Source organism: Hipposideros armiger, unplaced genomic scaffold, assembly GCF_001890085.2.
Source record: "Hipposideros armiger isolate ML-2016 unplaced genomic scaffold, ASM189008v1 scaffold_102, whole genome shotgun sequence".
Lineage (NCBI taxonomy): Eukaryota > Metazoa > Chordata > Mammalia > Chiroptera > Hipposideridae > Hipposideros > Hipposideros armiger.
The window spans coordinates 3,105,708-3,128,569 of record NW_017731452.1 but is presented as its reverse complement, the minus strand read 5'-3'; the positions used below and the strand labels follow the sequence as shown (position 1 = coordinate 3,128,569).

At 57.1% G+C, this 22,862-nt stretch overlaps 2 protein-coding genes across 4 annotated transcripts in view; one reads left to right on the top strand and one right to left on the bottom strand.

Annotated features, from left to right (window-relative positions):
• Nucleotides 1-1,320: 1,320 nt before the first annotated feature.
• LOC109384818 (chymotrypsinogen 2) lies at nucleotides 1,321-4,315 on the top strand. 2 transcript variants are annotated; one of them, XM_019646473.1, is made up of 7 exons: nucleotides 1,321-1,393; nucleotides 2,130-2,233; nucleotides 2,335-2,414; nucleotides 2,776-2,854; nucleotides 3,242-3,422; nucleotides 3,511-3,644; nucleotides 4,098-4,315. In XM_019646473.1, exons 1-7 carry the CDS (start codon nucleotides 1,342-1,344, stop codon nucleotides 4,257-4,259), a joined length of 792 nt encoding a protein of 263 aa, XP_019502018.1. In that variant the 5' UTR covers nucleotides 1,321-1,341; the 3' UTR covers nucleotides 4,260-4,315. The 2 variants fall into 2 exon arrangements, with proteins under 2 accessions (XP_019502018.1, XP_019502019.1); XM_019646474.1 differs by having other exon boundaries at nucleotides 3,242-3,426; nucleotides 4,098-4,168.
• A 925-nt stretch (nucleotides 4,316-5,240) lies between these two features.
• The window catches only part of BCAR1 (BCAR1 scaffold protein, Cas family member), a 35,294-nt gene continuing 17,672 nt past the window's right edge, over nucleotides 5,241-22,862 (bottom strand). The window contains exons 2-7 of one of the 2 annotated variants that reach the window (XM_019646437.1): nucleotides 17,552-18,163; nucleotides 11,729-11,890; nucleotides 11,473-11,589; nucleotides 9,599-10,702; nucleotides 8,710-8,799; nucleotides 5,241-6,251 (exon numbers count right to left, since the gene is read on the bottom strand). In XM_019646437.1, the coding sequence (XP_019501982.1) occupies nucleotides 5,739-6,251; nucleotides 8,710-8,799; nucleotides 9,599-10,702; nucleotides 11,473-11,589; nucleotides 11,729-11,890; nucleotides 17,552-18,163 (2,598 nt within the window). In that variant the 3' untranslated portion in view covers nucleotides 5,241-5,738. The remainder of the gene's footprint in view (nucleotides 6,252-8,709; nucleotides 8,800-9,598; nucleotides 10,703-11,472; nucleotides 11,590-11,728; nucleotides 11,891-17,551; nucleotides 18,164-22,862) is intronic. The other variant, XM_019646435.1, reaches the window with a different exon arrangement.

The window sequence follows — 22,862 nt, the reverse complement described above, 5'->3', positions numbered from 1 at the left end:
AGTCCAGCAGGCGCCTGGTAAGCACTCGTTGCTAGGATGAAGGGACTTGCACAGATAGTACAATTTCACTCAGATTGGGTCACAGTGTGCATCCAGTTTTGTGTCCTGTTTTCCCTCCTAATACGTTGTGGTCACCCCTCCTTGTTGTTAGACAGTCTTCTAGAATGTGCAAAGGGCACCAACAGGCAATTCAAAAAAGAAAAGTGCAAGGACCAGCCAGCGTGGACGGTGTGTTAGGCCCGGTCCCAGCACGCTCCACATGGGCCGGCCCTTAGTATGTGGAACCCACACTGAGCATCCGATCTTACATACACAGGAATGGGATCAGAGAGGGTGAGGAACTTGCTAAGGCCACACAGCTGTCTGGTGCCGACACCTGCACTGTGAACCACCATACTACAAGCATCAATGCAATAGAAATTAGAACCAGCCATGAGGTATTATTTTCCCCGTGCATTTTAGGGGGCTTGTCCTGTACCGGGCAGCCTCATTCTCAAATTTCTCCCTCCCCAGTTTCCCAATTGCTGGGAAAGGGCCCCCCTGTCCACCCTGTTGCCCAAGCCAGAAACAGACCTCCCTGCTGCTACTATCCTGCCTGATCCAGCTTCCATCAGCTCTTGCAGGGGCCCCCTGGTTGGCCCCTGGACCCTGGGTGCCTCATGCTCAACTCCAGGGGCACCAAGAACCTGGGTGAAGGGGCCCAGGTCCCTGTGAATTGGCAGTGGGCTGCGTGTCCCTCTGAGCCACACTCAAACGGCCGGAGTGACCACCACAGATGTTGAAGTAAGCCACTGAGCCTTCTTGGCCATCCCCAAGACCGGGGGCGCAGGAGAGAAGCACACTCCGCCCCAACCACCTGTGCCCCCACCCACACCTCAGTCTCCACACGCGCCCCCTACTTGACCACACTGCCCAGGGAGTTTTGAACAACTAACAAACCAGCTAAATTACTTGTCCAAGGTCCTCCAGACCATGAGAGACTAGGTTGGGGCTCAAATCTTAGCCAGGCCTGGCTGCCGCCACAGGGCCTCTGCACAGGCAGGGCCAGGAGGAGGAAGCCGAGGGCAATGGGATGAAAAACAGCCACGAGAGCGCCTTCTCCCCTTGGCTGTGGGTTGAGATCCACCTTAGTTGGCCTCAGCCTTGCCCTTGGCCATGGCCCCAGGCTCAGCCATGGCTGCAGCTGCTGCTGTCCCTGGCCTGCCCTGGCACGTCCTGCCCTCTGGCACACACCCAGGAAAGGGATCGTCACCTCAAGGTCCCCAGATAACGACCTGGTGCGCAGGGATATAATGGGGAAGCCCCCAGGCAGCAGCCCTACACCTCCCTGAACGCAGGACCATGACCTTCCTCTGGCTCCTCTCCTGTTGCGCCCTCCTGGGCTCAGCCTTCGGTGAGTGCTGGGGCAGGACGGGGCTGGGGAGGCTGTCTCCCCAACCTGAGGCCAGCAAGGGGCCCCCGGGGTCCTGACTCCCAGTTCAGCTGTGCCTGGCGGCGTGAGTGTGAGTGAGCCTCTCTCGCTCCGAGCCTCCCAGCCCCATCTCTACAATGGGGATGCTGGGAGGGTTGGATCGGACCCGCCAGAGCGAGGCCCCGGAGAGTAGGTAGATGTCCCTGGGGCTGTCCCGAGGCCTCACACCCTGTGCAGGGGAGTGGGAAGACAATTCCAAAGGGACAGAGAGTTCTCAGAATGGTTGGGGGCTCCCAAACAGGCTCAGGGAGTGAGCAGGTAGACAGGTGTGGCTCAGCCCCCAACAGCGCTTTCTAACTTGTGTTCGCTCTACGTGCCAGGAACAGAACAAGTTCCTGCTGTGCCTGCTAACTCCTCTTATGTCCTTATACCGACTCTGTGAGGTTAGCAACTGTGTGATCCCCATCTTACTGATGGGAAAACTGAGACTTAGAGTGGTTAAGCGAGGCAGTGATGGGGCCGGGGTTCAAACCCGCAGAGCCCAGCCCCCGCCCAGGCTTTGATCCTGCACCACCTCACACTCAACCCACTGGGCGTGTCTGGGTTGATGCACACAGCAGACTGAGTTGCTCCTGGGGAATTCCTAGGGCCATGGGACCTGGGTGGGGGGCAGAGTTGGCCTTGGCCTCCACCCCTCACCACCTACTCCCACCACCAGGCTGCGGGGTCCCCGCCATCCACCCCGTGCTGAGTGGCCTGTCCAGGATCGTCAATGGGGAAGATGCTGTCCCAGGCTCCTGGCCCTGGCAGGTGTCCCTGCAGGTGAGGCGGATTCTGCACACGAGTGGGGGACACACTGGGGTGGTGGGCCCGCTGGGGGCTGCTGGCGTCCAGCCAGCACTGACCTCTCCATCTTCCTCCAGGACAGCACCGGCTTCCACTTCTGCGGGGGCTCCCTCATCAGCGAGGACTGGGTGGTGACCGCTGCCCACTGCAGTGTCAGGTGAGGGCCTCGGGTCCCCAGGAAACCCCTTGAGGTGGGGGAAGACACTGAGGACTAGTCCTTTAACTCCTTTGTTCCTCAGTTTCCTAATTTGGAAATGCGAAGACAACTCAGTCCAGCTGGTCTCCCAGGAGTCACTGGGAAGGAAACATGGGGTAGGCTGTTGGCATAGTTGTTCCAGGGGGCAGTTGTTGATATTCTGAGCTCCTGAATCTGTAATCAGCACTGCACAAAGGTGTGCACATGCACATGTGCCCATGTCTGCACACGCGTGCACTGACATGCGCACACACCAGCACTCAGCACCCCGGCAGGGCCGCACCACATGTCAGGAATCCCTCCTTTCTCTGGCCCTTTCCAGAACCTCTCACCTGGTTGTGGCTGGGGAGTTTGACCAGGGCTCAGATGCTGAGGACATCCAGGTCCTGAAGATTGCCAAGGTATGGTGGCCCTTGGTGTCCAGGTAGACCAGGCAGGGTGGGCCCTTGGGAGTTGCAGCCTAGGCTAACTGGGCTGGACCAAAAGGCCTGAAAACCCGATGGACTGGGGGTAGTGGGAACGGGCGCCCCAGCTCCCAATCACCCCAACAACCATCATGATATGGCAAAGCAGAAAGCAGGGTGTGTGGGGTTCCATGCAGGGACTGTCTGTGCCTGCCTCCTGGACCTTGGCCTCAGGCTCCTGGGCCCACAGGAGGAGCTGCTGAGCTGAACAGGCCATTGTCCAGAGAGGAGACCAAGGCAATCAGGGGTAGCCCAGAGCCCTGGTTCTGCCCTGCGCTGGCTTCTTCCCAGACCCCAACTGCGGCTGTCGGCCCCATCCCACAGGTTTTCAAGAACCCCAAGTTCAACATGTTCACCATCAACAACGACATCACCCTGCTGAAGCTGGCCACGCCCGCCCGCTTCTCCCAGACCGTGTCCGCCGTGTGCCTGCCCGAGGAGGCCGACGACTTCCCCGCCGGGACACTGTGCGCCACCACCGGCTGGGGCTTGACCAAACACAGCAGTGAGTGGCCACAGGGTGGGCGGGCAGGAGGTGGAGGCTGCGGGCCGGGCGGGGCTGCCGTTGCTGACCACGCCCCCTGCCCTTCCAGATGCCAAAACCCCCGACAAGCTGCAGCAGGCGGCCCTGCCCCTCCTGTCCAACACCAACTGCAAGAAGTTCTGGGGCAACAAGATCACCGACCTCATGGTCTGTGCCGGCGCCAGCGGCGTCTCCTCCTGCATGGTATGGCTTCCCAGGCCACCCTTGAAGCCCTTCCCTCCCAGCCTGGGGTGGATTCAAGCAAAAGGCCAGGCCAGGCTTGGCTGAGAGATGGAAGGAGCAGGGCATGTCCCTGGGCATTCCGACCAGAGTAGTTGGGAAGACGGGGCTCTGGGTGGATCACCCACCGATGACCTCCGCAGACGTGCGAGAGCAAGGGGCTCTGGTCTTGGAGCCACCACAATGCAAAATTCCATTCATATTGGCGTCTGGGCCAATGTTACTTCCTGGAGTTGTGCAGTGCACAGCCTGGGCAGTGGAACACGGCAGCCTAGAATGGCTCCAGGAGGGGCTGGGCAGCCCTTCCTCCCTCACAGTGGCCCCAAGACCAGCACCACTCACACTTGCCTCCTATTAATCAAACCAGCTTTACTGAGCCTCTGTTACAGAACCCCGCCCCTTGTCCTTCTCTTGCAGGGTGACTCTGGCGGCCCCCTGGTCTGCCAGAAGGATGGAGCCTGGACCCTGGTGGGCATCGTGTCCTGGGGCAGTGGTGTTTGCTCCACCTCCACCCCCGGCGTGTACGCCCGCGTCACGGAGCTCATGCCCTGGGTGCGGCAGATCCTGGCCGCCAACTGAGGCCCCAACCCACCCTGACCTCCCTGCTGACTCTGCTCCCACAAAGCCTCAATAAACCAGTGAAAAACACGTCGATGGTGTCCGTCTCCTGTGTCGGGGCCTCCAAAGCTTTACTCTGCTCCTGAACTTGGGCCTTTGCAGGGCCAGGTGACAGGGGGCCCCTGGGAGGTCCTCTCCTTAGACCCCCCCTCTCCAGAGTGGCTGGGAAGGGCACAGGCAGATGAAATGGGACCTTGGCCCCCACTCTCCCACCTGGGTTGCAGGGTCCTCACCATCTGCCCCTGCTCAGCATGCTCAGGCCCCCTGCAGGGACCAGCGTCCAGGGGTAAGCCTGCGGTTGGCCCCACACACCTACGGTTCCAGGAATCCTCCCAGGAGCAGCCCTGGGGCTGCCTCTCCCAGGCCCCCACTGGAGACATTAGAGGGGGCCCTACATTCTCAGTGGTTGATGAGGGAGCCCCCTTCCTCCTCCTGCCCTTTCCTGGCTGCTTCTGTCCTGTTAAAGGACCAGCTGGGGGAGCAGTGGCCCGGGCAGAAAACCTTAGGATGCTGGTGGAAGAAAATCAGGCAGGGCCAGCGGCCGGGAAGGTGAGATGAGGCTGGACTCTCAGGGCTCCGACCCAGCCCTGGACATCTGACTCCCAGCCCAGACTTCATGGCGAGCTGGATGCACCCCCAGCTCCCAAGGTCTTGCAGCCACTAGCAGACCGCGCCCCCACCTTGCAGGAGATAATCCTTCTAGCATGCTTGTGCTGAGCCTAACGGCTGTCAGGCCCTGGACTGGGGCCTCATCTCCCTGGCCCAGCCCTGTTTCCTGCACCCTTGGTTTTCTTCTGCGGGGACCCACTGCTTCTTCACCCTCCTAAGAGGTCGCCCACAGCCTCACCATGGACCCCCTCAACCAACCACTCCTACTCTGGGCATCCACAGGTGAGGACACACCTGCCTTTCCACCCAAGGACCTTCTCACCTCGCACACCTCAGGAGGCTGCTTTTCATTTTTAAAGTTTTATTTAAATGTAGCCTATTAGTCAAATGATTGGAAAATCAATAATGAAAAATAGTTTTTTAGGGTTTTCTCCTAGTGTTGAGAAGGAACACGCAACAGCTGCACTGGCCCTGGGGGGTACACAGCACCCTTGAGGAGCCGGGGTCAGCCCCAGGGGTCACCCAAGGCCATATGGTCAGGGGGTCTGCACGCTCCTGGCTGGGCCCCCGACCCCCCCCCCCCCGCAGTCTGCAGCACACTCAGGGAAGACTTCCCGCCTACTCCTTGGCCGAGGCTCACAGGGCCCAGCTCTGCACCATCCCATATCCTGCCCCGTCATAAATATGTACAAATCCCTGGACAGTCTGGGACCCCAGGCCTGGGTGGAGCTGGGCTTGCTCATCCTGATGCCGGCGGCACCATGCCTCTCTTGGGGCGTGTGCTTGGGGCGGCGTGGACGTCCCGCCCTCCATCGCTCTGGCCATTGGCTCTCAGGCGGCTGCCAGCTGGCCCAGCACCCGGCGGAACTGCTGGGTGCTGTGGCCCAGCTCCTTGACCCTGTCCACCATGTCCCGGGCAGCGGTGGCCGATGGGTACTGTAGGGCGGCCGCCTTGGTGGTGGCCACAATGCCACGCAGGAGGTCGCACAGCAGGTTGCTGTAGTGAGTCACCTGGCTGCGAACGTCAGCGGCCTTGGCCTGCCGCGACAGCGTGTCCCCAATGAACACCAGCTTGTGGGCGCTGAGGATGACGAACTTGCTGTGCGCCACAAAGATCTTGGGTGGCTGGTTGGTTTCCACGGCGGTGAAGAAGGCGTCCACCGCGTTGGTCAGCGTGGTTAGGTTGGCCTCGCACTGCTCCAGGTAGAAAAGCAGCAGCTGCCGGTCCGAGGGCCCCAGGCCGCCTGTCCGCCCCGGGGCCAAGGGCTGGGCTGTGGTCCAGTTGGTCAGGTCATGGTCTATGGGTCGTGACACCTCCTGCTCCAGCCGCTCAAACTGTTTCAGCTGGAGAGAGGGAAAGCAGAGTGAAAACTGCAGTCACAGAGCAAGAAGGGATAAAAAGGGATCCCTTCTCAAAACAAACACTGAGTCGGTGGCCATGGGGAACAGGCCACCTCTATCCTAATGGCGGAGCATGTATCCTTACCAAGCAACTTTTTTGCTCAAGAGATTCTCCAAATAACTTTTTTGCCAACCTCATTTATGTGACATTTTTAAAATGATAAGAATGGAGAAGAAAGGAGCAGCTGCAGGGGCCAGAGACGTCAACCTCCTGGTCTGGGAGTCATTCTCTAGTTACTCGGGATGCAACCTTAGGGGAAAGCAGAGCGAAGGGCACATACACATGGCTGCTCTACAATCTCTTTGCAACTTCCTGTGAATCTCTATATATTTCAAATAGAAAAGTTAAACCAAGCATTTTCTTAACATACATAATTTAAGATTCAAATACACTAAGCAGAAAAAGATGGCTGTCACCTGGAATCCCACGCACCCAGAAATACTGTTAAAATTCTGGTAAATTATCTTTTAGAACTACGCACACAAATATTTGCAGATGAAATAATATAAAATGTCTTTGAAATGATTTGGGAGATTAGCTGTTGTGCTGAGAATGATTGGGGCTGAGTTAGTGGTACCTGGGGGACTATTTTCTTCAATTTTATAAAGGTATTACATTTTACATAATAAAAATTTTAAAGAAAAGAAAGGTTGTGGTATTTGTAAAGTTTCAGAAAACAAAAATTCATACAAAAATTAAATAGTCTCCCAAGATGTTTTCCTTTAAACAAGAATTTCCTTTTTAATTAGAAAACTGAAAACATACACAGTATTTTATGGCCCCCTTTTAGCACCTGACAACAGGTCATTCATTTCACACCAGTGAGTATATATGAAAGGTTGTGGGGGGAGGGAGATTGCCACTCGCCACGGCCCTTGCCTGGGAGTCACAGGTGTGATCCATGTGTCCTCACCAGAGTTGGTTCTGACCAGGGGACTGAGTGGCTGTGGCCAGCTGTGCGCAGAAGCAGACTCAGGGACAGATAAGATCTACTCTACCCAAGATGTCAAGCCTTAATTGGCAAAACCAACATGAAACCTAACACTTGAAACCCTCGACTTTTCCCGCCTTAGGCAGCTACCTGCTGAAACTCATCACTCAGTTCTCCTGTCTAGTGAGAGAATACACTCATTTTTATTTTGAACTCTGGTGAGTCTTTTTCATTCTTTGACAATTCATAATAGCTATATAATATTCTACTGTAAGAATGTTCATAATTTTTTCAACCAATACTCTACTATTAGACATTTGGGGCAGGGGGCAGTCCAGATTTTTCACTGATTTGGAAATGGAGCAATAAACATCCTTGTCATTTTATGTATTTGTATTTTACTTGTACATTATGTTCCTGGCTGAGGAACTCTAGATGTTTAGAGTTTTTCATACACATTCTATCTTCCAGCTTCTAGTAATTTCTCTAAGTGACCAATCAGGTATGTGAAGAGATTTATATTCTGCACAGCACTGTTTACAAAAGTAAACACCAACAGGGGACTAATTAAATAAATGCTGGAAGAGTTCAGAGAAGACAAAAAGGATAAAGTACATGTCATTTCTTCAGTCAATGGAAATTCCATATATTATATATATAATAACATTTCTTTCTTTATTGGGTATGTTCTATGTCAGGAACTTTCTAAGCATTGTGCTTTTTAAAAACTCATTTAATTGTCACATTGACCCTGAGATGAACACAATTATGACCCCCACTTTACAGCTGGGGAAACTGTGACTTTGAAAAACGTATGCCATGTCTCGGGTTTCCGGGTAGAGCAAGCAGGCTCTCTATGCCACTCTTCCCATGCCCGGGGGAAGGCGGGGTGAGGGAAGCCTTATGGGTAATATTTCTGTGTTTATTTTGTGCTAGTCTATATTTTTATTTATTATATTCATAATCAGAATCTTAGGGTTTTTTGTTTGTTTGTTTTTTACTATCCCTTTCAAATGATCCAAAATATAAAGGAAATTCCATGTTTGCAGATAAACAGTACTATTTATAAGGAAAATTAGGTACAATGTAAATGTTCAACAGTAACAGATGTTATGTGGCCTTTAAAAATAATTTATGAGGAATGTTTAATGCCATGGAAAAACGCCTGAGATAAAAGCAGATGTAACTGTTCACAAAGTATCATCTCAAACACGCCTCTAGATGTGAATGGCTTTTTTCTGCTTTTTATACGTTTCTGTATGTGCACTCTAAAATGTCTACCATGATTACTCTAATAACAACTTAACATCAAGCAAACAAACACATGGAGACAGTCATGTGGCTGCGCGGGGACTGGCTGAGTTGGGAGGGCCCAGAGGCTCAGCTCTGGAGACAGGCTCTGAGGGATGGCTTCTCTGACAGATGAGAAGCCCGTGCTGGGAGAAGCTGGTGAATCTGAGCTTCCTCACCTGCTGCAGCTCCAGCTGGCCCTTCCCCTGCCGCATGATGTTGCCCTTTTCCAACAGCTCCTTCTGGGTCTTCTCAAACTCTTCCTTCCCCTAGAGGGGAGACACAGACTGGGCTGAGCCAGAAGCCCCACAGGCCCAATGGGGCACAGTGTGAGGAGCGGTCACCAGGTGGCGCTGCACGCCACAGCCAGGCTCCTACTGCGGACTCCAGGCCCAGGGTGGGCGGGGCAGCTTCCGGAGGAAGCATTTTTCCTGGGCCTCCAGCTACAGCCAGCCCAGGAAGGGGCTGGGCACACTCCATGTGCCACGGCCATCCTCCCTGTCCAGGGTTCCCATGCTAGGAATCACATCCAAGCCCATCCCCTAGGTGTGCAGGGCCTGCCCCCCGCTTCCCTGACCACTGGGCCTTGGCACCTACCAACTCTCAGCCCGGAATGCTGAGACTAAGCAGCTGGCATCCAGGTCTCTGCTCAGAGGCCCACTCCTCCCCCACCCTCCCATCGCCTTGTTTATTTCCCCCGTGCCTGTAAGTATCTTTGTCTTTGCTTACACTTCAGAATCCATCTCCCCAAACAGAACAGAGCCACCTCTGCCCTTGCCACCAGAGCAGCTCAGCCCCGGCAGGTGCTCAGGAGCCATTCCTGGCTGGCACTGTAGGACCCTGATGAAGAGGGATGGGCTTCTGGGGGCCACCTGGCCTGGAAGGTCAAAGTGCAAGCAGAGCACAGGGACTCGCTGAGGCACTGCTGGGGCCAAATCCTCCTTTGGGCACAAGAGCCCTCTGTATGGGGGTGATGAAGGTCCTACCTCAGAGGTGGAAAAATCAGCTCAAAGAGGGCCAGGGGGCTTCCCAAGGGGCCTGGGGAACCTGTGCAGGGCGGGCACCAACCTGCAGGTGGACGTAGTCATAATCCTCCATCCAGCCCCCCTCACTGTTCTCATACTGTCCGTCTGGCGAGTCCTGGGAGGTGAACTTGGGGGGTGAGGGCAGGGGCCGGGACTGGATGCTGCTGGCCTTGTCAGTGTGGTTGGGGTGCAGGGGGCCGCCCCCCTCGGGCCCTGGCACAGGAGCCTTGGTCCGTCTGAAGAGCAGCGAGGCGTTGCCATGTAAGAAGGAGGCCAGCTGCTTAGCGTCCTCGGGCACAGCCCGTGAGCAGGCCACCAGGCGGTCTAGGTCTTCAGGAGTGGCCCCGGGGCCTCCCCGGGCACTGTCGAAGGTCTGACCGTGGGCCACTAACGTCTGGTACACGTCCTCCATCTTCTGCAGTTGCCGGCTAAGCTTGGCATGGAGCGTGCGGTCAGAAGTGTGGGCAGCATTGCCCACGGCACTGCGGGCGAACTCCAGCAGCTCATGGACCGCCCCCTGGACAGCGGTCACGGAGGCCCGCAAGTCTTGTACTGGGGGCTCCTGAGGCTCGGCGGTGCTGCGCCAGCCCCCACACCCACCGGCACTGCCCGCCACGTCCAACAGGTGGGCTACGGTGGTGCTTACAGCCTGCTGCAGCCGCGCCAGGGCCTCCACGGCCACCTCCAGCTCCAGGGGTTCGCGGCCTGGTACCACTGCCTCCAGAGAGGAGGCTGACTGGCTGCTGCGTGTGCTGCCTGTGCTGGAGGCCGACAGGCGCTTGGCATCGGCTGGGGCCTCTCGCTCGGCTGGTGGGGGCACTGCATACACACCGTCGTCGGGTACAGGTATGGTGCTGTCAGCTGCCTCAGGGGGAAGAACCCGCTCGCGGGGCACGTCGTAGAGGGTGCCGGGGCCAGGCCGCCGCAGGCCTGGGGGCACATCGTAGAGGTCGGGAGCAGGGGGCGGCACGTCGTACACATCTTCAGTGGGCGGCGAGTCCGGAGGGGGTGCAGCAAGGACCAACGGGTGGCGGGTTGGGTCAAAGGGCTTGGCCTTGGCGAACGCAGGGGGCACATCATAGGTTTCCTCACGCAGCAGTGGGCCGTCGGGCACATCCTTGCTCACTGATGGAGGAACATCGTACACCTGGAGGGGCCAAAGGGTGGTCAAGGCTGCCCGCCCATCTGCCCACATGGGAGCCCAGGGGCAGGACCCAGTCACATACACAGACACGGCCCGGATGCACACATTCACCAGGATTCTTATCCACACAGGTTAGGGTTAAGAGCTCAACTCTGGAACCAGACCTGAGTTCAAAATCCTGGCTCCATGGTTTACTAGCTGTGTGACCTACGGCAGGTGACTCAGCCTCTCTGTGCCTGTCTGCTCACCTGTAAGAGGGGAGAACTCCCTCATAGGTTTGTTGTGAGGATTACATGAGTTAATTCACTTCATAACTTCACACACTTGGTAGAAGATCAACCATGATACCACTATCACCGCTACCACTTACCACCACCACCGCTTGTGTATTCTCTAGTCTGTGGCAGGTACTTGGCTAAGCTACTTGTGTGTTCTGTTCAGGGTGACATATATTATTGGTCATCTCCCTTTCGCTCTCAGAAGTGTCCTGGTTTGGATGATAAATTCTGGGTCACCTTGCTGATATCCTGGGGTGGTCCTCTCAACAACTTGTGAAGAAGGCCCTTCATTTTACAGATGAGGTCGCTGAGGTTTAGAGGAGCGTCCATCACAGAGTGAGTGCAGGGTACAGCCGGGGTCTGGAGTCAGGTCTTTCAAAGCCCTCAGCCCTGTAGCCATGGGTCCCCATCCCAGTACACACACTCAGTCCTACCCAGAACCCCACGCACAGTCCACCTCAGCCCAGGAGGCCCCAGAATGCCCCAACTGCTCACCGCATGGTGGTTGGGTGGCGGCAGGCCCTTCTCCACACTGGGGGGCACATCATAGACATCCAGCGATGGGTCCCGGCCGTTGGGACCCTTGACAGCCATGGGGGGGGTGTCATATACCTGGGGGCAGCAAAGGTACAGATGCCAGGGTCACCTGAGGGGATGGAAAGAGCAGAAACCCCACAGCACCCACCACAGGACCACCATACCCTGGCCGGGTCCAGGCCGACTCACCCCTAACCCCAGTCCCAACACTTACCTCCTGGCCATACTGGCTGGGAAGTAGCCCCCGAATAGGGGGCACATCATAGATGTCCTGGGGCCCCGGGCCCAGCAGGTGACGTGGGATGTCGTACTCGTCCTGCTCTGGCTGGGAGGCCTCGAACACATAGCCCTGACCCACACGGGTGGGCACCACCACCTAAGACCAGACAGCTGACTGTTATCACCGGCCCTGGAAGCCAGCCCCCGGGGTCCACCCTCAGGTTCTCAGGGAGATTCCACTCACCCATGAGGTGGCCAGCACACACAAAGGCTGGGGCACCCCCAGGGTGGGCGCAGAGGCTACTTAGAGGCAAGGGTGTTCGCATCCTTTGTGCTCTCTGCCATTTCTCACTGAAATACGATGCCTGGGGAATACTAAGAACCCCTACAGTTTGTTTAGAGAGTTTGGCTCTGGCCAGGATACGAAGGAAGTGATCTCCACAGTTGAATGACTGACCTGGAAGGTTCCAGCAAAGGGTACTTATAGGCCAACAGAGGATGGACCACCCTCGAGTGGGGTGCCCTGCCTGAGGACGCCTCCCAGCTGCACCCTCCTCAGAAAGGTCTGCCAGCCAGGGGCTATCCCAAGTGCAGGACCCAGCAACCACCTTCCGACTCCAATACAAATGGAGCTGGTGGTGGTGGGCTGTGCCCAGAGGCGGTGGCCTGCAGGAGATCCTGACAGGCAAGGCCTGGAGCCTCCAAGGAGGTGGCGGCATGGCAGAGCAGCAAGCAGCGCCCCGCCCTCCTCAGTCCCGCAGCACATCTTGGGGCCAGTAAGAACTCAGACCTCAGGGCCAGTTCTCAGGCAGATGGAGGGATGGGTGTGAGGGAGTAACCAAGGCTAGAGCCGAGACCCCCACTCCCCACTGCACCCACCCGCAGGACCCTGAGACCACCGCTCACCCGAACGGATAACATTGGCCCAGAGAGGCGGCCGGCCCCTTCCCTTCCCCAGTGCCCTTCCCCTGGCCCGGGGTCCAGGGCTGTGAGCTGCCCAGTCCTTCACGTCAGTGCCAGACCTGACAGGCAGTGCTGGGCAGGCAGCCTTCTTCCCTGCAGGCACCTCGGGCCCTGTGGGAAGGGCCTGGGGGAGGGGTGAGCCTTGTGTGTGGGTCAGTCCCGTGTGAGGGGCCAGCGGGATCTCCTCAGTCAGCTCAGGGCCGGCCTCCCCCCCACAAGGTTCCCTGCTCTGCTCTTCTCCACAGAAAGGCCTTTTGTTCCATAATCAAAGGGGATGTCTGGGACAGGGTTGACTCAGGCCCTCCCCACACACATCCCTGGGGGCAGCAGGGCTGAGGCAGGGCCCGCCCTAGGGCCCAAGCCTGTAGAATCCTGTGTCCATGCTTGCGCCCTGCTCCCATGACAGTGCCAGCCAGCTCTGCACCCCTGTGCCCTGGAGGGTGCACCCCAGCAGCAGGAGAGTGTCCCCCCAGGAAGCACAGGCACTAGGCACTTTCCTGATCAGCCCAGGGCTTGGCAGAGCCTCCTGCTGACCTGACGCATCCCCTGCCTGCCTCCTGGGCAGCACAGCCGCAGCAATGTGGGGGCTCCTGGGCAGGCTCTCTAGGAGCCACTGGAGCAGGCCTCCACGGGGTATTCCCCGCCCACTGCACCCCACCCCCGGCGTGTCTGGGAGTGGAGTTGGCGGCCCTCCTCAGACTCATCTCCCTCCTCGAGCCCCAGACTTGAGTCTCCTCCAGAGCTATTTTTAGACACTGGAACCTGCCAACAGCGGGGCAGGCAGGCAGGCGGGAGCTGGCGGGACGTGGCAGGTTGGCGGAGCCTTGAGGCAAGGCCTGAGGCATCTCTAGGCCCTGCCGACCTCCAAAAGGCAGGTGAGGACCGGGCTCCATGGAAAGGGGGGTGTGCCCGAGCCCCCCTCAGCCTCCCACAGATGAGAAAGAGCAGGGAGCACAGGCAGAAGGGCTCTGGGCTCTGGGCAGCTTGCCACTCCTGCGGCTGAGTCGGTGACAGTAAGCAGCCATATTGGCCAGCAAATGTTTTTCTGGTAGAAAAAAATAGTAAGGCAGCCGCCAGTGGGGAAAAGCTTGTTAGGGAAGCCAACTCTCCAGAGAGCTGCTGAGCCCTTTAATCACAGGCCACCATCCTCTGCACCTGGGGCTCCGTTAGCATGACCTGGAAGCCCCTGGGGGTGGGGAACACAGCCAGAATCTGGGAGGAGACACAGACCTCAATCCAAGCCCCACATGCTCTCTCTCACACACATCTCAACAGTGCAGAAGACAGACACAGAAAAGCAGAGAAAACACATACCCACAGCCAGACGCACATCCAAACACAGACCCCATCAGGGCCTCTGGAGAGAGCAGGAGACATGAATGGCGACCAAGACCGACTGGGATGGGACAGGCCGCCAGCCCCATTCTGCCCCGGGCGCCCAACCACCTCCAGGCAGCTTGACTGCCAGTCTCCCCCTTCTGCAAAAGGGGAGACTCCCATGTGACCCAGGCCAGCTGCCCGCCCCCGGCATCTAGGAGCTCGGTTTCCTCCTCTGGGGAATGGATCACCACTGGAATGCTCTGTGGGACAGAGGAGGTGACCACCTAACTTCTCGCTGAGAGTGAGGGACACACCTGACACGGGTCCCCTTGCTCCTGGCTCCACGATGGCCCAGCATCAGGAGCCTGGGGAGGAGATGAAGGTCCCAGAAGAAACAGAACAGAGATCAGCTGTGCCTCCCCGGCGCCTGACCCAGTGCAACAGCTGTCCCCTTAGGCACAGCTGCGGCCCCTGACCCAGAGGGGCTCCCCTGAGAGTGACCCCACAAAAGCACTCCTCCCACTGGGGGCCCTACCTACTTCTGCTCTCAGCTTCCTAAAGCCACGCCCAGCCCAAAGTGCGCTGACACCCCGTTGTGGCCCTGACCTCTCCCCCCAGCCACGCAGGCCACTCTGCTCCAGGCTCCAGGCATCTGATCCCTTCGGACCAGCCTCCTCACTCATCGCCTTGTGTCCTGAGTGCCAGGGCCCTAGCCCCCCAACCAAGTCCTGGCAGGGTTCTTCCTCAGCTCCGCCGACCTCTGCCCCTGGAGCCAGGAGTCTCAGTTTCCCAGGCTTCTGGGGGGCAGGGGACAAGGCTTATGAAAGCACAATCTTGAAATGGGGGCACAGATGCACACACACCAAGATGTTTACTGCCTCACTGTCACAGAGACATGTGCCATCAGAAACTGCCTAGAGCCCACCCCCACAAGGAGGGGGAGGGGGCAACAGCAAAATCCAGGGCAGCAGTCACAGTCACATATAGGAACCCAACACAGTGCTTTTGATATCTGATACTGAATTTATAACCTCAAAATGCAAAAGTATGTGTACAAATCTGTGGAAGGTGAATAGAGACTATGCTAGACAAAATATGCCAAAATTTCCCAGTGATTACCTCTTGATTAGGGCATTTCATGTCTAGGCTTTTTCATACATTATGTATTTTCTATGACAAATAAGCATCACTTTCATGATTGTGAAATATTACAAAAGCAATTGAGGCTTCTCGGGGGAGGGCAACCAGGCCCAGCCAGGTGAGCCCAGAAGCAGCCTGAGAGCAAGCCCCTTGGGTGGGAGGGAAACAGAACCAATGACCAAAATGTGGGCTCAAGTCCACAGCCCGGCACAAGGGGCTCACCGGCTGCCTGGCCCCATAGGAGCACCAGGACAGGTTTAACTGCAGACTCGGGGAAGGAGAGGTGGGTGGAGAAAAGCACGTGCCTCACTCAGTCCTTGGGGTGTGCACAGAGCATGGAGAAGGGGGGGGCTGGGGGGGAGAAAGAGAGAGGGGGGGGGAGAGAGAGAGAGAGAGAGTGCCAGCGAAAGAAAGGGAGGGAGAGGGAGAGGGAGGGAGACACTGTGGCCTGTCTCAAGGCTCACCAGCTAGGCACTGCTCCCTGCCACCACCTACAGGACAGGTGTTCCCCTGGCAGGGCTCTGCTCCTTCCACTAAAACTATATTGGGAGCAGCCTCAGTCTGGGCTATCCCAGTCCAGCATGGCACACTTCTGCCACCAGCCTGTCTCCGGCCAGGCAGTTGAAGGTAGGGCAGAAAGTGGGAGCCAGTGATCCAGGATTCCCTGGTGGCCGGAGTCCATGGAGCCCCACCTTCGGCCAACCAATGACCTCTGGCCAGGTCTCCTGGCTGCCAAGCTCCGCCCCGTGGACAGAGGCAGGGCGACACTGCCCACTCACCCTCGGACCAGCTGTCATGGGCACGTCTCCCACCTCAGCCCTGGGATGGCTCAGTGCCATGCAGTGAGTGTCCACTTAGCCACTGTCTCTCTGGACACAGGTGGCCCTGGATTAGACACAGTACAAAGATGAGGCCGGGCCCCGGGAAGCTGCTCCCAGCAGAGCCCAGCTGCTGTGCCTGCCACCTGGCCTCTCGCGCCAGGGCCTCTGGGGCACACCGCCAGCTGTGGTCTCCCTCGGAAGAGGGGTGAGCCGGGAAGCTGGGGCTTCTCAGGGTCCATCCGGGTGAGCTACAACGGAGGAACAGACATGGAGGAAACGGGGAGGGAGAGCTAACCGTGGCCAACGTCCTCCAAGTCAGTGGGACCTCTGCTTCCAGGAAACTCGACTCCCCAACTCCTGAAGGGACTTGTGCACAGGAAGACACAGGCCAAAGGTGAGAAAAGGTTGTTCCTGACTCAGCTCAAAGTAGCCAGTGGGGCCTGGCCTCCTTCCTACAGGCAGATGGACTGGGGAGGGTGGCGGGAGCTGAGAGCGGGGGCGCAGAGCTGTGTCTCCTAGCCCAACATGTAACGGCAACAGCAGAAGGGGCCTGAACCAGAGTCTTCCTCAGGGTAACCCCACACTGGCAATCCTATGGGCAATGTCCTTCCCCCGCTGCGGGAGTCACAAATAGGTCACCCTGCAGGTGCCCACAGGGATGGCAGAAGATACGCTCCACCCTCACCCAAGGGGCTAACATATCTCTCCAGACTCACGGAAGCCCCCATGCATGAAGCGGCATGCCTCTCCCCTTTGTCCCTTCCTCCTTTTCTTGCTGGCCGGGATGCAGACATGGCAACTATCTGGGTCCCACATTGAGGATGTCGGAGCAACAAGATGGAAGAAGCCATGGCCCCAGACAGGCACGTCACTCCTGCACTGCTCACCTCCAAACTGAGGTGTGTGAGAAAAAAACATCTCTTGTTCAATCCATTCTTTGGGGTTTCCGGCCACTCTCAACTAACTGCTACACTGTGCTTCATACTTGATTTATCCTTCAAGTGCTGCCCAACGCTCCCAACCTTTCCTGGGCCCCTTGATGCTCCCCGTACCCTCAACCCTATGGGCAGAGTGACTTTACTAGGACATGGGTTGGGCAAGTCATTCCTACTCAAAACCCTCCACCTTTAGGAAGGCATCCGGGTCTTCAGTGGCACCAGGTCCCTGGGGGGTCTGTCCCCAGCCTGCTGCTCTGGCCTTACCCCCAAGCCCTGCCTCTGCCCACCTGGAATGCAATGCAGAGAACTTCCACACCTCCAGGCCTTTGACAGGCTGTGTCCTCTGCTGGTCACACCCTCCCACTGGGATGTCTGCTGAAGGCCACATCATGGTGGTCCAAGGCAGCTCAGACGTCTCCTCTCTGGGCGGGCCCAGCCTATTCACACCCATCTTCAGCAGCAGGATGAACATATTCTCCTAACAGTCACCTCCCTCCTTGGCCCCAGATCAACACATAGCTGCTGCTGGAGCCCCAGAGAACACAAAAGTGAGTAGCTGGGCTCTGCAGTGCCCAGAAACTGGGGCCCGGGCAAAACCCACCAGGGGGCTGCCCAGCCATGCCAGGGTGGCCTTACCTTTGCTGGTGGCTTCGTCCCCTCCCAGCTGCGTGCGTCCATGGATGGGGGGACCTGGTAGATGTCATGCCCTATCCCAGCAGAAGGTGGCACCTGGTAAATGTCCTGGGCGGGACTGCCAGGCCCTGGAGGCACCTGGTAAAGGTCTGGGGCTGGGCTTGGAAATGGGTGATGGGGCATCTGCTTCGAGAATGTGGACGTCTGTGTGGCCGGTGGAGACTGGAACTGTGGGCTGGGGCCGGGGGCTTGGTAGAGGCCCTGCTGGGTCTTGCTGGGAGTGGGCATCAGGTAGACACTGTCAGGCTGCGGTGGGTACGCGGCAGGCAGCATGGGTGTATACTGGGCAGCCGGGTTGTGGAGGCCAGGCTGGGGCGGGGCTGAGGGGGCAGGAGGGCCGGGGCCAGGCCCTGCTGGCTTCTTGTCGTGCATGCCCACCAGGATCTTGAGGCGGTTCCCGGGCACGATGCCTTGGCGCCCGTGCAGTGAGCAGAGCCACCAGCCATCCAGGCCCTGTGTGTCCCTCTCTAGCACCGTCATGATATCGCCCTTGCGGAAGGAGAGCTCATCCGGGGACTCAGCCACGTTGTCATAGAGGGCTTTAGCCAGCACGTTCTGGGAAGAGAGGACACAGGCGGGTATGAGAGCAAGACCATGCGTGTGTGGGGGACTCGCTGCTGGACCAGCCCCCACCCCTCTCCAGGACATGGGAGCCATGTGGCCTTGGCACTGAGAAAGGTACAAAGTAGCGTCAGTATGATCCTGGCACCTCTGTTCCCTGGCCCCTGGGAGAAAGGCCCAGCTGATCCTGGCGCTTTTTCTAATGGGTCTGGATAGTGCCTCAGAAACCTCTTGACTGAAGCCACCACCTCCACTCCAGAGATGGCACTCAAGGTACTCTTAAAAACCACTCCCAAAGTCACACTGCAACTTGGACCAACACTGGGGAAAGTAGCAGTGATGACAATGATGGCCACCACGTTCTGGAAAAAAAAACAGGATGCACACCCTCCTTGCTCCAGCTCAAACGTCCTGCTGCCCTGCCAGCACAATCAGCCAAGGGGGAAAAAACGAAAGACAGGGTAGGGAGGGGACACAGAGACAAAACAGTCATCATCTGCAGACCACATGATCATCAAATATTCCAACAAACTAGAGGAATCTATAACTGATGAGAAAGAAATGCCATAGAATGAACGTCACACCATAACAACAACTGCTAGAATACTCAGGAATTAATCAAAGACTGCAGGAGACCTCAGAGGAGGAAACGTTTACATTCTGTCAAAGGGCTCAAGGAAAAACCTGAATAAGGGCAAAAATGTACCAAGTTCATGGTGGGATGACTAAGCGCAGTAAAAAGCCAATCAGCTCAAGCTTACTTCATAAATTACGATTACAATCAAAGCGCCAGCAGGAATTTTTTGTTGTTGTTGAGGGATTGACCAAAGAAAAATAATTCTAGAATTAAACGGAGGAATAGGGGTCCACGAATAAGCAGGCTAATTCTGAAAATGAAACACCAAGGGGCACTCTTCCCAGCCATGAGGATGTGCCACAACTCCAAATCAATGAGTGGCCCAGAGACCAGTATGCTGGGGCAGGGCTCAGAAAGGGCCCGGCAATATGGGAAGCCTGCAGGCGGTGCCCACAGCAATGGGGAAGATGAGACTGCATCATAGACAATATTAGGAAAACTCACTGTAGGAAGAAAAGTCCACTTGGACACTTGCCTCATTATAAACACAGGGCAATTAGAGACCTAAATGTGAAAGGTATAACTATAACTAATAAAATAAAAAGCTGTGGGAGAATATCTTTGTGACCTTGAGATGGGAAAAGAAATTGTAAAACAAAACCTCAAAGACCCCCAAAAGCACAAAACATAAGGTGGCAACACAAAGCTGACAGGATGACAGGTTACCAAGTGACAAGAGAGTGATTAATCTAGAATCCAGAGGCGCTCCTACAAATCAGCAAGAAAAAGACAACACCAAGAGAAAAGCAAAAAATATGAAGCGTGAGTTCTCCAAAGAGGAAAACTGAATGGCCTAGACCATCACAAAGGATGCTCAGGGTTCCAGCCAGCAAATCCAGACACATCTGAGATTCTGCTCTGTGCGCCAGCAGGTGTCCGGGTATAGTCTGCCACACCCTCCTAAGTAGGGTTACAAACGGGAGATCTAAACCCAGATCGCTTTGCTTTACGTAAATGTTATTATAAACAGCTACAAAACAACTCTATTTTTCATAGACACTTATCCAGGGACAGATTCCAGACACATTACGTTAGTGTGGGTGCTTCTGGAAGAGTGACGGGAATGAGACAGGCATCAGGAATAAATGGGGAAAATAAAGCAAAACAAGGAAGAGCAGCACCCCCCAGCCCTGTTCTTTGTTGCTGCAATTCTCCCTTTAATTCTTACAGCCACCCAGAAGCGGGCACTGCTATGGGGCAACCTTAGTCATCAAATCCTCCCAGAGCAAGGACATGCACTCCATGTGCCCCAGGTAGAGAGGCCCTGCTGCCAAGCAGCCTGTGTGGTCCCTGGGGAAGGCCTTGGGGGACGCAGTGGGGTCAGAGGCAGGAGCACTGGTGACACTGAGCTAGGACCAGAACGTCACAGTGGGTAGAGAGCCTGGGATGGGGAGGCCCTGCGTTTTCTGCCCTTGGCCCCTGCTGCCACTGTTCCCCTTGCACAGGTTCCAGGCTCAGGCATGGTCGAGATATCACAGAGGCTCTCCCCAGCTGGAGGGCCAGGGTCAGTTCCAAGGAGAGAAGGAAGTGCCTGGGGGAGAGAAGGCCAGGGTTACTTTGGCCTCCTAGGGCAGCAGAGCGCTTGGCAGGGTGCAGCAGGGGCCCAGGGGAAGCCAGGTCTACGGAGAGGATGGTACCAGGCTAGCTGGGCTCCAGCCCCACCACCCAGGCCTCAGCTCTGGTTGCCCTCCTCTGAGTTTCCCGGGGTCTAAGGATGCAGAACCTGGTCTAGACCCCTGACTTGCAAATGGGACCTGAGTTCTGGCTACCCACTAGCTATGTAACCTTCCCCACCTGAGCCTAGTCTCCTCCATGGACTCCATCTGCAAAGATTAAAGCAGGAGCTGGAATTCCAGGCAGAAGGGCCACACCCCCTCGGGCAGAAACAGGAAGCAGGAGCTGGGCCCTGAGGCAGAGAGGAGTGGGGGTGAGGTCTCATCCAAGCCCAGGGGGGCCAATCCCCCTCGTGCCACACCAGCATCTGGGGCCTGAAAGTGCCCCTCTACACGCTGTCTCCCCTGCCTGCCACACTGAAGATCAGGGTAGAGGACGAGCATCACCAAGGCGGCCCAGCAGGGCGGGGCAGGCAGCATGTGCTCTAGGCCCCAGGACTGAATGCTCAGAGCCCAGGGAGCATCAGCTGGCAGCCCATTTCTCCAAAGCGGCTCAGAGGCCCCACCCCCCGGCCACAGAAAGGGCCAGTGGCAGGAAAGTCGGGTATCAAGAGGGGCAAGGCCCAGGGGAGGAGCCAGGCAGGCAGGCAGCTCAGTGGATTCACGCCAGCACCAAGGTGAACACCAGGGCAGAGGTTCGAACTGCTGGTTGCTGCAAGGCTGTCCACGCCAAAATGAAGACAGTTACAAATGCACTGGAGTGTGAATTATCTCTCAGTAAAATGTCACTCCAACTTAAATAATGGGGAGAGGATAAGAATAACAGTGAGTGGGGGGTGCTTTCTCTTCCTGTTCTTCAGAATTTTTCAATTTATATTTAATATGCACTTTTTGGCTTTGAGGTTAAAAAAACACACATCCTGAAAAAGAAAACCGTGGGCTACCTCCTAGGCTCCAGGGCAAGATAGGACAGAGGATGCTGAAACAGGTCCAGAGCCCAGAGCCCCAAGAGGAGCAGGCAGGGCCAGGAGCTGTCCGGCAGCCCACTGGGGCTCACAGTGGCCCCATCCCCAGGCTGCCAGCAAGAAAAGCGAGTTTCCCAAATATGGTCTGCAGCCAGCCTCAGGGAATCACATCCCGTCAGGGGTGGGACACCCGGTCCCCCTCCCCCAGTGACCCCAGAACACGGAGCCACCCCACTGGGTCTCCCCAGCCCCTGCCCTGGTGATCACAGGAAGTGCCAGCAGGGTGAGTCACAGGAAAATTCCCCTCTGGCCCAGTCAAAGGGGGCGGGGTGCAGACGGAGGGGACTGCCCCTAGGAGGCCCCTCACCTCTTAGGAGGAGGGCAGCCCAGGGAAGGCTGGCAGATGGGCCTCAGACAGGCCCCACAGACAAGGCTGGGTACTCAGGGAGGCTGGGAGGCTGGAAGGCTCTGCAGAGGGCAAGGTGCAGCAGGGGAAGGGCAGGCAGGGAGTGGCCACCCTGGCCCTGAGAGCTACTGGGGCCGCCTGTGTGCAGGGCAGCCAGCCCCTACCCCTCAGAGCTTGCTCGCTGAGGAGTCCAGGCTAACTGTAGCTGCAACTCTATAGTCTGGGACGGCTGGAGCGAGGCTGGGGAGCACCTCTCAGGCTGGGCACGTGGCACTGGGTGCCTGGCACCAGGAGCTCCTCACTGGTGCCCCCACCCAGAGCCCCAGAGGCAGCCTCTCTCCACAGCCCAGCGAGTCCTGGGCACTGCTGGCGCGGGAGCACTCCAGCTGGCCCAGTCCCCGCCCCCTTGGGCCTCTCGGCCTCCCCAGCTGCTCCTGAGACAAGCTGTTCCTTCCTTCCTTCTCAGTCACTCAGCGCAGCTAAGACCAGAACTGGGCATGCCTCTCCCTCCCACCTCTGGATAACCCAGTCCCTTACCCTCTCTGAGACCCAGACCCCCACTGCTAAGGTGACAGTCCTGGTTTCACAGGACTGCTCTCTTGTTTAACAAAAGATTCACCTGGCTCTCCTATCCGCCTGCCTGGTTCTGAGAGAAGGAGCAGGCCTCGCTCGACCAGGCCCCTGTCCGCTTGGCGGCTTCCATTCCAGCGGGGCAGACAGACACCAAACTTGCTAGGGGGCAAAAGTGGGGCGCCACAAAGAATGTGGGACAGGGCCACTATATATATAGGGTGGTCAAAGATGGCCTCCCCAAGGAAGTGACATCTTAGGTGACTCATAAAGAATGAAAACTAGGCGACCATGAAACCAACTGGGCATGAGCCAAGGCACTGGAGCAGGGAGAGGCCAGAGGGGAGACAGTGTGTGGCCCTGGAGCAGCAGGCAGGCCGGGGCCAGTCACACTGCAGGATGCTTTGGGATGGTGCATCCAAATGAAGACATCCTACAGCAGGATAAGCCCAGCCGGAGCATTCCTGCTCCGCAGGACCCAATGTCTTGCTCCAACTTGGAA